The sequence below is a fragment of the Syngnathus scovelli genome, chromosome 20, assembly GCF_024217435.2.
Source record: "Syngnathus scovelli strain Florida chromosome 20, RoL_Ssco_1.2, whole genome shotgun sequence".
NCBI classification, from domain to species: Eukaryota; Metazoa; Chordata; class Actinopteri; order Syngnathiformes; family Syngnathidae; genus Syngnathus; species Syngnathus scovelli.
In genome coordinates this window covers 5,497,501-5,510,864 of record NC_090866.1, presented here as the reverse complement: position 1 = coordinate 5,510,864, position 13,364 = coordinate 5,497,501, and the positions used below count along the sequence as shown (strand labels likewise).

At 43.5% G+C, this 13,364-nt stretch overlaps 2 protein-coding genes across 4 annotated transcripts; one reads left to right on the top strand and one right to left on the bottom strand.

Annotated features, from left to right (window-relative positions):
* Positions 1-23: 23 nt before the first annotated feature.
* mgat2 (alpha-1,6-mannosyl-glycoprotein 2-beta-N-acetylglucosaminyltransferase) lies at positions 24-2,399 on the bottom strand. 3 transcript variants are annotated; one of them, XM_049756373.2, is made up of 2 exons: positions 2,166-2,399; positions 24-1,737 (listed from the first exon to the last, which is right to left on the bottom strand). In XM_049756373.2, exon 2 carries the CDS (start codon positions 1,538-1,540, stop codon positions 170-172), a length of 1,371 nt encoding a protein of 456 aa, XP_049612330.1. In that variant the 5' UTR covers positions 1,541-1,737; positions 2,166-2,399; the 3' UTR covers positions 24-169. The 3 variants fall into 3 exon arrangements, with proteins under 3 accessions (XP_049612330.1, XP_049612329.1, XP_049612331.1); XM_049756372.2 differs by having other exon boundaries at positions 2,193-2,399; XM_049756374.2 differs by having other exon boundaries at positions 24-1,556; positions 2,193-2,399.
* Positions 2,400-2,406: 7 nt separating this feature from the next.
* rps29 (ribosomal protein S29) lies at positions 2,407-3,540 on the top strand. The gene is made up of 3 exons (XM_049756388.1): positions 2,407-2,564; positions 3,195-3,294; positions 3,434-3,540. Exons 1-3 carry the CDS (start codon positions 2,503-2,505, stop codon positions 3,440-3,442), a joined length of 171 nt encoding a protein of 56 aa, XP_049612345.1. The 5' UTR covers positions 2,407-2,502; the 3' UTR covers positions 3,443-3,540.
* The last annotated feature ends 9,824 nt before the right edge of the window (positions 3,541-13,364 follow it).

Below are 13,364 nucleotides of genomic sequence, written 5' to 3'. Positions count from 1 at the left end.
CTTGATTTTTCATGAGCCAAAAATCCCAACATTCATCTTTATTTTCTTTAACAGTCCAGTGAAACAGGCAATATGAAGAATAGTCCATAAAGATTTTAATTTGAAAAGACTTTCTTCTTGATAGGATGCAAAAGAGACACAAGAAAACAGAATATAGTAGCACTAAATGTCACTGTAATCGCACGTAGCTCTTGCAGAGTTCGTGATCCCTGATGTCCCCCCAGCCCCCGTTTTTGACACGTGGGGCCGCCCTTCCGGCTCCGTTCGGCAGTCTCTTGGTGATCAAGAGCTTCTCGGGGAACAGCTGGCTGCCGCTGCTCTGCAAGATGTTCTCGAACTTGGTCTTCTGGCTCGCCGGCATGCAGGCGGCCTTCTTGTGATGCATGCCGCAGTCGCCGGCGTGAAAGATGCGCGGCGCCTCGCTCACCATCACCTTCCAGTAGGACGGCAGGCAAGAGGAGGTGAGGTGCTGCAGGGACCAGTCCCAGTTGTAGTCGTCGTAGGTGCAGAACGCGTCCGTGCAGCCGAGCAGATTCCGGTAAGTGTCCCGACTCATGGCCATGCCCATGTTGTGCTCTGTGGACTTCCAGGCTTTCACCTCCACCTTGTTGGCTTTGCTGGAGTAGCCGATGTGGCTGTAGCTCCCCAGCGACAGGATGTCGCAGTCGCCACACTGCTCCTCTTTCAGCGCCGACATCATTTTCAGTAGGTGGATAAAGTCCGGAGACAGGAAGTGGTCCTCCTCGATCAGCAGCACTAGACCTTCGTGGTCCCGGAGGACGTGCACTCGGTCCCACGTAAAGTGTAACTTCCACCACCAGTGGTGCTTGGTCTGGGAGAACTTGGCCTCGCGGTAGTGCCCGAACGAGTCTGGGTACTCCGCATTGAGGCACCCCAACTTTAAGGCCTCCTTTTTGGGAATGTCCCTCGGACAGTCCCTCGGGTCGTTGCTGGGAAACTCCTGCGGGTACAACTGCATGCTGAATGGGAAGAAAATCTGCAGGACCTGGCAGAAATCCACCGAGTTGACCACATTGTTAATCTCGGGGGACCAGTAGTCGTGGCTGAATATCAGCAGTATGCTTTCCACGCCGCGGGCCTTGCGCAAGCTGTCCACCAGCAGCTTCAAGTATTCCGGTCGGTTGTGGACCTGGACCACCACGACCAGTTCGTCCTTCTGCCGCGCCACCTTAAACTTCTCCTCATTTCTTATCGTCTGGTCAAAGTTGAGTTGGAAAACGATGGCGCGGTAGACTAGAGTGGTGTTATCCACAGCGACCTTGCCCTTGATTTCTTTTTCTTTTGTTTTTACCAGGTGCGTCTGGTTCAGAGGCGCAACAGGAGCCCGGCTCATGGCGGGAATTACTAGCAAAGGACTATGGCCGTCAAGGCTGTTTCTGGTGCTAATGCCGCCGCTACTCTTTGCCTTCGGGAACGGCTCAATTTTCTTCTGCCGTCCCGTGGTCCACAACGCCAGTCCGCAGATGACAACCACCACAGTCAGTATCACCACCTTTCTCTTGTAGATCCGGAATCTCATTGTAGGGGATCGGGCTCTTGTAGGGAGGAGGGAAAAGAAAAAAGATCGTTGGCAGACGATTGTGATGGTGGAAGAGGTGAAGAGAAGCTAATTGCTGGAAACATGGATCCTGCTTCACTCCCACTGGTGAGGGGTGAATAACAAATAAAGCATGACAGTTGCTGGGAAGCACCAAGGTTGCGGTGAGCATGAATTGCCTGAATGAAACACAAATCAAAACATCAAGTTAGGGCTGAGAAATATGGCCTAAAATTCATGTTGGGCCTAAGCACTGACACTTAAAGCCTGGTGGAGAGAGGGAGAAAAAGGCACTATATCTTTTTATGCATAATTGCTTATAAGAAATATATAACCATGGTTTAATATACAATAATGCATTGGACATGCCACTTCCTCCAAGCATCCTGTGCATGGTTTTTTTTTCTTAATCGTGATGCCACTCCACTTGATGCCCACCTTTACCCTTCTGGTCTGCACAAGTAAATGTCCACATTCATATAACTCGAAGCGCCCTTTAACGGTCTCATTATCGTCGTAATAGACACCGAACCGCAGCATGCTAGCACCAAATTAGCATCAGCTATCAACTCAGTCTGCAAAACAGCACTGTCCGAAAAATAGATACCATGTCCGGGTTCGGCGTGCAGGTTACCTGAAGTCAAAGCCGCCTAGCGTTTACTTCAGGATTAAAACGTCAGTTCGGCCGTGCCCCATTTTCGCTCCATCTCACGCGAGTAGGAGTTGCATGGTAAAAACAGCCCGCTAACTGCTAATAATGGGGAAACGGGATCATTTCAATGCGCCCATTCGCTCTACAGGAAGCGCTGTTCTGTCTGTACTGTACCGTCCTCCGGCCACTAAAAGGCGCTCCGACCCAACCGCTCACCGGAAACCGGAAAACTTCATTTGCGCATGCGCGGACATCGGTCTTCCTTTCCGACGCTCGAGCGAAAAGAGACAAGATGGGCCACCAGCAGCTCTATTGGAGTCACCCCAGAAAATTTGGACAGGGATCCCGATCCTGGTAAGTGTGTTGTTCCGTTTTGTCTGGGGTTTACTTAAGTCCCGTCTGGCGCTCGTTTGTTGCGATTTCTGCATCCCTCGTATGTCAAAAATTGCCAACAAACGCGTACCGCATGGAGACTGCTCCGCAATAAACATGGCGGCAAATTGATGGCTAATGCTAACTGCTATCCTCTGTTAGCATCTCAAAATTACATTCATTACGTCAAAGTTACACAAAGTACAAATGCTATTAATGTAGAACTGCAATTGATTGTGTTTAAGAGAAATACTGGGTAAAGTAATGCATCAAGTCTTTTAGGTTTTGAGACGTAGGAATGTTCTTGAGTGCAAAATAGTACATTGTATTTACTGTCAATTTAATATAACGCCAATTTTGATAATTTGGCACAATGAAAACGGAGAAACGGTATTTTCTGTAATGGATTCGAATTTAAATGTTTTCTGCCAGTGTATTGTCTAGAATGTCTTGAAAATCACACTAAAGGCATACTCAAGCACAAATGCCAACGAAAATAAACTTTGCGTCCTATCGATACTAAGCTGCGTAAATGCATAATCGTATTGTGTTAAACCTGGTGTTGTGTTATAGCCTCTGCCAGTCATTCACTCATTCACTTCCCACTTGCAGCCGGGTTTGCTCGAACAGACACGGTCTGATCCGTAAATACGGACTCAACATGTGCCGCCAGTGCTTTCGGCAGTATGCCAAGGATATCGGCTTTGTTAAGGCAAGTAGCATCCTCACTTTTTTACTGTCTGCAAATGTTCATTGTTGTTGCTGCCTCACCTGACCACACCCAGAAAATATTTATGTGAACGCCTGTTGCCAACCTTGCTTGCTTACTTCTCCTTTTTCTTCTTCCACAGCTGGATTAAATGTCACCTTGTGCAGAAACGTCCGCCAATTGTTACCTGAATGGCTGGATGAATGGATGATTCCTGAGACACTGCAAATAAATGTTGTTTTTCCCTTATTGGAATGCTTTGTTGTTTTCAATTATGAAAATGACATGTTTGCAAATTAAACTGGTCATGACAAATTGGTTAAAGTGTCAGAAATTCTGCTGAATTCTAATAATTTTAGAGGCAGGTGGCTCAAATTGAGGCAGGGATGGTATTACTTCAACTATATCGGTTGACTGAAAACTATTGTGTTGCTTCAGTTAGTGAAAGAAAAGACGAATAGCATGGAACTGACAGCTGCAGCAGGTTGAAGGTTCGCTAACTTGCAGTTAACTTGAAGGACTGTAGTTGAAAGCTATCAGGAGCTTGCACAGTACTATTTTGTTGATCTCCGTTTGAACCGCTAGATGGCAGCTACACCATGTCATCGTACGCAAGCGAGTACTATCAACACTACGACTGACTCCACTATTTTAAGGTATCTTTTCGTTCAAGCTCTTTTTGAGCAACAATAATTTTAGCTTCAATTTTTAGCACGACTATAATCTCCCATATAAATATAGCCAATTGAGTACCGTAAACTAGTACCCTTGTTCTTCACATTGTTCTTAGCAAATATACACGTAACGCACCTGTGTAACCATTTAATTGATGATGGGTAGATGTATTGTGTTGCTCTGTCGCCCTCGCGGTGATTGTCTGAAGCACATGTTAAACCAATATAAAGTATATATATTTCTATTGTTTATATTTCTATTAAAATATAACTATATGTATATATATATCAATGTATATTTCAACAAATATATATGTATGTATATTTCTATATATGTACAGACTTTTGTACGTATATACAAATTGTATAAATATAAATATATTAATATATATATATATATACACTGCTCAAAAATTAAATGAACATTTTTTTTATCAGGGTATGGCATGAATTCAATTAGACTTTTCTGATAAGGTTTTGGTCAGGTATGTGGCAGAGGGTATTTTAAATCAGTTTCAGCTGCATTGGTGTTGATGGAATTAACAACAGGTGCACTAGAGGGCCAACAACGAGATGGTCCCCAAAACAGGACTGATTTTGCAGGTGGAGGCCATTTCAAGTTTCTCCCTCTTGATCTTTATTAACTGTTTTTCCACAAGTGTTGGCTTTAGCTAGAATCATTATCACGACCGGGAGCATGAGGCGATTTCTTAACCCTCCTGAAGTTGTGCAGATTGTCCAACTCCTTCAGGATGGCACATCCATGTGTGCTGTTGCAAGACTTGATGTGTCTCCCAGTATAATCTCCAGAGCATGGAGGAGATTCCAGGAGACAGACTCTAGGAGGGCTGGACAGGGCCCTAAACGGTCCTCATTCCATCAGCAGGACCGATATCTGCTGCTTTGTGCAAGGAGGAACAGGTTGAGCACTGCCCGAGCCCGACAGAATGACCTCCAGCAGGCTACCGGTGTGAATGTCTCTGCCCAAACAGTCAGAAACAGACTTCACGAGAGCGGCCTCAGGGCATGACGTCCTGTAGTGTTTCCTGTGCTCATTGCTCAGCACCATGGAGCTCGATTGGCATTTGCCATAGAACACCAGAATTGGCAAGTCCGCCACTGGCGCCCTGTGCTTTTCACAGATGAGGGCAGGTTTACCCTGAGCAACTATGATAGACGTGAAAGGGTCTGGAGAAGCCAAGGAGAGCGCTATGCTGCCTGCAACATCATTCAGCATGACCGGTTTGGTGGTGGGTCAGTGATGGTCCGGGGAGGCATTTCCATCGAGGGACGAACAGACCTCTACAGGCTAGAGAACGGCAGTCTGACTGCCATTAGGTATCAGGATGAAATCCTTGCACCCATGGTCAGACCCTTCGCTGGTGCAGTAGGTCCTGGGTTCCTCCTGATCCAAAACAATACCCAGCCTATTGCGGCAAGAGTATGCAGGCAGTATCTGGAGGATGAAGGAATTGACACAATTGAATGGCCCTCACGATCACCTGATCTAAACCCGATAGAACACCTCTGGGACATAATGTTTCGGTCCATCATACGCCGCCAGGTTGCTCCTCAGACTTTACAGGAGCTCACTGATGCCCTTAGACAGATCTGGAAGGGACATCTCACAAGACACCATCCGTCGTCTCATTAGGAGCATGCCGCGACGTTGTCAAGCATGCATACAAGCTCGTGGGGGCCACACAAGATATTGAAAATAATTTTGAGTTGCAGAAATTGAATTTAGGCAAAAAGGACGAGCCTGCCATATCATTTTTTCATTTTGATTTTTGGGGCGTCTGTATACTGAGCCCTCTGTATGCTGAAAACTTTTATTTCCATCAAAAGATGTGGCATTATTTTGTTCCTGAGACATTAAACTGTCCGTATCAGTATAGATATCCCCTCCCAAAAAAATTCACCATTGATGTGTTTTCAAATTGTTCCTTTAATATTTTTGAGCAGTGTATATCTTGCATTAAAAACCAGACATCAGTTACAGTACTAATTCTAACAGCAGCCCTATCAGACTAAGTCAACCCGTGAGAATAAGTATGTATCCACGAGAGTGACCTTGCATTAAAATTCCGAGAGAACAAAGCATCCTCTCCTTTTAGCCCAAGGAGTGCGAGGACAATCTTATTAAATGTCGCCGTGATCTTTGGAGCCGTCGGATCCCAACTCGTTGAACCTGACCCACTGTGATGTGACGCCTGTTTCCGCAAGGGGACGACAATCCCATAGGTTTGCTTAACCATCTTGTATAATTTTGTTGCCGTAACACAATAAGCATACCTTTTTATGTCTTTTTTTTTTAATGTGATATTAGTGCTTTAGCAAATCACCATAGAAGTAAATTATCTATTAAAAACCGTGCTTCCGTCTTTTCTCCCCATCCTTTAGTGGTGTATTTTACGCAAAAGATTTCAGGTTGGATTGCACAATCTTAAGTGCAATTTTCTGTCTCAACAACACTAACTGTATAGACAATAGTGTCACTGTCTGTATTCATTTTACGGTTCGTACCATCAAAGCCATTATTATCATCCCAGGCGGGGTGTGCACAGGCTGACCGGCACATCACGAAATGTCCGCCATTAAATATGACATACTGGGTGCTCCTGAGGAACATTTTATATTGAAAAGGGAAAAACTGTCCTACATTTAGGTCAGCATGCTTTCTTTCACTTTTGTTACTTTCTGAAGAGAGCCATACCATGTTGTCATGGTAATACTGTAATTATCCCATGTAGGACGAATAATAGGATATTTTTGATTATTTTATCTAATACTGGGTTTTTGTTTGCATATCGTGTAGAGCAGGGATGTCAAAGTCAAACACACCGAGGGCCAAAAAAACTAATTTGCTACAAGCCGAGGGCCGAACTGGTTCAATGTTTATTAAAATATATCGGAATGATTGCACATAGCCTTTTGAACTAAGACCTAACACAGTGTACATTATTTAATGATTAAATGAATATGGCAATATTTTGTTATGGCTCTGTCAGTAACTTCAAGGGAAAACATTTTCAATAGCCAAACAGCAAAAAATTCAATTGTTTTAAAAACAAAATGTGTTTCTTAATATCAACATAAATGCATAAGTAAAAGTGCATGCATTATAAACTGAAAATGTATTATTGTGCTGCTCTATGATCTACCGATCATTGCTTTCAAATCGTAAAATAAAAAAATAATCAAATCAGTTGTATTCTTTCTCATGGCTCTTATCCGCAATTTTCCCTTGGTCCATTCAACTGAAAAATAAATATAAATAAATAAAATTCAAAAATTTACGGCACACAGACAAAACAATACTTTCTTCAAAGAAAAATCACGTCTTGTAGAAACAAATGTAAAAATGTAACCGAATTAAAAAACGGAAAATACGTTACTGTTCTGTGATGCTCACTTGTCTGAGGCTGAGCCTGATACTTAGAGGTGTCTCATTGTTTGTACAAGTTCATCAATGTTCGGGGTTAGGCTCTGAGGCTCAAAACCCGTTTTTGATCAACTCTCCTTCTGCAAAGGGCCGGGCTGATTTGGCGATCTCTTTTGCCACAATAAAGCTAGCCTTGGCAGCAGCCTCGCTTTGTGATTTAGCATACGTGAACATAGCCTGTCTGGACTTAAGGCCTCGTTTTAATTCTTCCACCTTCTGTAGCTTTTGTTCATATTCCATATTCTTGTCTTGGTCTGTGTGTTTCTTAGACGTTTGATAGTGCCTTCTTAAATTTAATTATTTCATTACAGCCGCATTTTCTCCACACAGAAGACATACAGGTTTGCCTCTTACCTCCGTAAACATGTACTCTGCCTCCCACCTGGCCTGAAACCCCCTGTTCTCAGCGTCCACCTTACGTTTAGCCATTTTTGAAGAGGGGGGTATCAGAAAGTTGAACTCTGCTCTGACTACTGATGAATAATGAAGCCGCTTGTGCGAGCTGCAGGGACATCGCGGGCTACCGTTGCATTGTGGGAAATGTAGTGTTGGTGCGTGCAAAACACCAGCGGGCGGCTGTGGCCTGCGGGCCGGTTCTAATAGTAATTCAATATCATCCAGGGGGCCATAGATAATCAATTCGCGGGCCGGATCTGGCCCGCGGGCCGTAACTCTGACATATGTGGTGTAGAGAATCCGATACTTTTAAGTAAGTTTGGTATGGGACCGATACCGATGCTGGCGTAAACAGATAGAGGTGGGCCCAAGTAGGACAAACGGATGCGCCGGTCGGCGGAAACGGTAGTGGACGAGGGGATGCCGGACTGCAAATGTCCCTTGTAAATAAGCCTTCTGCAGTGATCCCGGCTGACATTTATGAATTAATAAAACCACAACAGAATGTCAGTGCGTCTATTTGTAGCGCAGCCCAGGGAGCGTTTGTGTGTCAAACACGCCGGAGAACACCCATTCCGCTCTCGATTTATTGACATTTGTGCCGCCGTGACGACGCTGTCTCCAGATGAGGCTTGCTAAGTAAATGGCCTGATATATTTATGATCTGCATATTTCCTTACAAAACACACAAAAAGGGCCACATTCGTCCTCCATCACTGTTGGTGGGTTTGCAATCCTCCTTTTCTTCCTCCTCCCCCTTTTCCTCCAGCAGGGTCAGGCAGAAGCTTCCGGAGAGTTTTACCGTGATTTGTCCTGACAGCCAGAGCCCCCCCGCAACGTTCATTTAAAGCGACGCGCACACACATGCTGTGCTCGTGTGTGTGTGTGCGTGTGTGTGTGTGTGTGCGCCTGTGGCGATGTGTGTGCATGGGGCCAAAGAACGTAGACTTGATTAACCCCAACACACGCGCACACACATGCACACACACACACACACACACGCACACACGCACACACACACACACACACACACACACACACACACACACACACACACACACACACACACACACACACACACACACACACACACATTGACACTGGGAAAGTGCACTTACACTTACATAAAACACTTGATTTCATTAGATGGACATTCTGCAGGTTATTAAAAAAAGATTTATGAGCAAAGTAGCTTTTAGTTCAAGATTCCTAGTTGATGTTTTATTACTTAATGAAAAAATTTATAATTTTTTCTTTTATAATTTTAAATAGATGTTGCTTTTTATTACCTCTATTAGTAAATTTGCACAATTTTAGGTCACGATTCCAATTTATTTTAAAAATTGAAAAAAAAACAACCAAAATGTTAAAGTCCTTGTAATTTTTAAATGTTTTTTTTGACGAAGAAAATGTTTTTTCTTTTACTGTACAGCTCAGCTACCTCATCCATGTAACCACTCAAAAAGATTCATTCACTTAACCTTTTGATTGATAGGTCGACAGGAAGCCATCAGGGATTTCCCCAAGGGCCTTGGGTCGGACGTCGTTCAAAATCAATAGGACTCCATGACAACATCGAGGGGATTCCGGGGAATTGTTCCCAATCAATAAGGTACATGAGAGAAATTAATGTTTGTATGTTTAGCAATGTTTAGATTCCACTCTTAGTACGTAGTTTCTATTCTTCACTTAAAATGAGGTTAATGTTATGACATCACATGTCTTCATTTGGCTTGTCAAGTCTCTTCTTGTTTTGCACTGACCTCTATTGATTTATTTTACACTCACACACACGGATGGACACGCGCACACACACCATCAATCCTTAATTGGTTCCTTTCACTCTCAATTATGTCAGTCTTCATTGGACTTTTTTTGGGGGGGGGGAACGCATGAAAAATCAAATGTATGACATGACTTGAGCAAAATTAGAGTAGCCTATGCATGTACGTATGCATCAAAAGGTTCTGGATGCAAAAAAAACAAACAACCACAAAAGGTCAAAGGTTAAATAACTGTGAATTCTGACCTTGCGGCTGTTTGGGCACCAATCCGCACGAACTCACCTGCTGCTGAGCAAAAAAAGGCAAGGGTCTCGTTCCACCTGCTGGCCAAATGCCATCCAATAAATTGAGCCCAAGCTACCTGAAGCTGAAGCGGGTAATATTCATGGTCTGTAATTTTCATCAAATAGCAGAAGATTAACGTACATTTACGCAGCATGTTAAACTCCCGGCCGACGTGTACTTCCCTTTCGAAAGCCGGCGTTCCGGCCGCCTCGGAGCGAGTCGAAAGGACATTTTACAAAACGCTCAGTATAATAACATGCTGGCTGGATGACTTATTACAGAATAAAAAATAGACTTTTTCCTCACGTTCTCCAGCCTAGCTTAAAACGCTACGCTAGCTTGAGCCGTTTGTGTCCGATTTCCCATATGCAAGGGCTTTATAATACTTTCAAAACCCATAAAATGATCACTTAAAAAATGTAATGTGTCGCGGCTTTGGTCAGATAGATCCACTCGGCCGTCTTTGAGTCAGCCCGGACCGGCGCCCGTGTTTGCTAATGAAGCTGGCAGATGAGAAGAAGAGAAAGTGTTTTGTTTTTTTGGGCGGCGGTGATAACAGCAGCTCAATCACAGAGCTGAGCGGAATGCTTAATTGGGGTCATTATTATAGCGAGGACAAGCAGAAAAGATAAGCTTCCACTCCATGGAGTGCAACTTCGAGAGCATGGTGAGCCTTGATTTACATATGCACTGCAGTTACTCGTATGTACTTGTGCAGGCCGGCATGGTGCAGTAATGGGGGAAAAAAAATCTATTTTCTTGTTTCATGTGTGCTAATTTGGAGAATTTGTCAAGGAGACAGTAAGGAGCACGTCAATAGGGAAAACTTCAGCTGGACTCCTCATCCACCCCCTGATGAATGCAAGTCCCTTAAGACGTTCGTGTACAGTATGGACCAATTTACAGCTTACAGCGTTTGCAAGTAAGAGTGCTGACTGGCTGCTCCACATGAAGACATATCTGCAGAAACTGTGAAAATAGCCCGCTTGCGCTTAATACGACTTAAGTGGTGACCCATAAGTTTCCATATATCTGGTTTGGATACCTATAATGGATTTCTCAATTATTGTGATACTGGACTTCATTTGGGGATATTTAAAAGGACTTTGAACTTTATTTGTGTTTTTTCAGAGCCACTTAACCAGTCACATTCAAAGTCAACACACACCAGACATCCTTTAAATTTGAATTACATCAACATTCCCAGTTGTTAGAGGGTGTGCACACTTTTGCAACTCAGTATTTTTCATCCCTTTCTAAAATAGTTTGTTTCAATCAGGCTGTATAGGTTATAGGTCAACAATTAATCTCGTTTTTCATATCACAGTATTAACATAGTTGCCTTAAAAAAGGAATTTTATTGATTGTTAGCTATTGTGAGCAACGCATATGAAGACATTACCATCCTCAATTTTTTTACTGCAATTTATCACAGCGACAAGAAATACACTGATGCACTTCCTCATCTCGTCTCCTCTTTTACCACAACTCATCTACTTAGCACGATGACTTTATTTATTGGTCATTTGTCAAAGGTAAACAAACCGTTCCCGGGCGGCGGCAAATTCACGCATCACTGCTTTGCCGCTCGGCGACATACAAATGATGCTGTCTGCAGAGTTCACCGGTGGCTGATTGTTGGCTTTCAGGGAAACTTTTATTTGTAATCAAGAGTAGTTGAACCTGTCCCGCCTTTCTAGGGAAGTCATTAATCCGCGGGAGGTGTTCAGTGGACGCACATCGCTCCACCTCGCCGCTCTGCCGCCAGGAACAACAATGCCAGCTCTTCATTTGCCTCAGAAATAAACTCATTAACCACCTCCAGAGAGCAAATGTGAATAATCTCATGGAGCTGCACACCTGGCCTTGTGCATATATACATTAGCAGATGAAGAAATGGAATGTTTACACGTTACCTTCCGATTAGTCTTCCACGTGAATACAAATCAGCACAACCTCTGGATGCCAGCTTCGACATTGCAGTTTCTAAAATGCTTGCTGCTCCGTAGCACAGAATTCTAAAATATTCCCCCGCACGTAGTTGATGATAATTGGTTGTGCTTTTATTGCCACGAGTCTCGCGTCAGCAAAGCAGCAGCTGTAATAGTAATAAAAAAAATAAAAAAAACTGTGATATAGTTTGTTCAATCTGCAGCAACACTCTACTCACTCTTGATTTGCTTTTTTGCTCTTTCAGCAAAAAAACGCTGCCTTCACTTGTAGGCAAAAAGAAAAAAGCCTCTGGGATTTAGATATCATACCAGAAGCCAATGTAGCGCAAAAGCCTAAAGAGAAGTGGTGTACATTCATTTTTTTTTTTTTTTAATCCGTTTGAACTGAGCTGTGTCTCTATTAGTGTCAACTTCAACACAAGACTCATTGCGTTGAGCGGCGGAGTGTGTGTGTCAGCGCAATAGTGTCAATAATAAAAGAGCCACAGTAGTGCTGCTCTTCAAATAAAGCATATGTATTCGCTTTAATGGCCCGGCCTTTTATTGACGTTTAGGCGGGGGGGATCCAATATTCTGCCTGCGTGCCAGAGAATCTTATGTTCTTATGAACGTGCCAGCTCCTCGCTGCAATTATCTGGAATTGTTCGCCCTCGGTCATCAAAGGCGTAGAGTTGAACCTGTGGAAGGTTCGAGGCAAGGGATGTCACACAATGGCAAATTTAGAAATAGTTTTCCATTTAATAGGTTGAAGACAGTTGGACGAGTGGGCAGAGCTAGAGTTGTTGGTGAAATATCGGATTTTCGAGTGTTGTACTTTCTTTCCATTCTTTCGCTGACAATCCAGTCAATATTCAGGAGACAGACTTTTCTTTGAAGCTCCCTTATGGGTTTGTACCTCAATGATGAAAATGTACCCAATTGCATCGCCCACGCTGTGGTTGACGCGTACACGCCGTCTCGTATAGTCTTGCTTTGTCTCGGGAAATTGCTTTTCGTCTCTCCCTAAACGCCTCTTCATAAGTCGTACGCGCTGACAACGTGATATATATTTGCCAGACGCGAGGAGACGGCGCTTGTTGACATAAACAACGCAGCAGGTGTGCTAGCGGAGAGGCAAATAGTGTAGTGACAGTTTTTCAAGTTTTGCTTTTGATTCATTAGTTGGTTGATTTGTCGCTTGGTCAGTTGGTTGGTTTTATATTGAACATGTTTTTTATTTGGCCATCTTAGCATCTTAATTAGCGCTTTATTTTCATATTTTTTAATTGTATTTTATGGATATCTGTCACTTTTTAACTGCACAACTAGATTTCAGGTGCACTTAATAAAGTGACCAATGGTCCATTTTAGCTTCATTCTGATTTCCCTTGAAATAAAACAATATACCATGTGTGTGTGTGTTATAAAGTGAGTCACGCGTGTCATGACTGCATTTGTCCTCAGCTGAGCCTGAAATGACATGGAGGTGGTCATCTCAGGCTGGGGAGCAGGCGGTGACATTTAAAGGACTCACTTTGTTCAGGGTCCATTTAAAAAA

Coding starts and splice junctions, on each gene's coding strand:
- mgat2 (XM_049756373.2), bottom strand. CDS start 1,540: ATGAGATTCCGGATCTACAAGAGAAAGGTGGTGATACTGACTGTGGTG.
- rps29 (XM_049756388.1), top strand. CDS start 2,503: ATGGGCCACCAGCAGCTCTATTGGAGTCACCCCAGAAAATTTGGACAG. Junction 2,565..3,194: donor GGACAGGGATCCCGATCCTG/GTAAGTGTGTTG, acceptor TCCCACTTGCAG/CCGGGTTTGCTCGAACAGAC.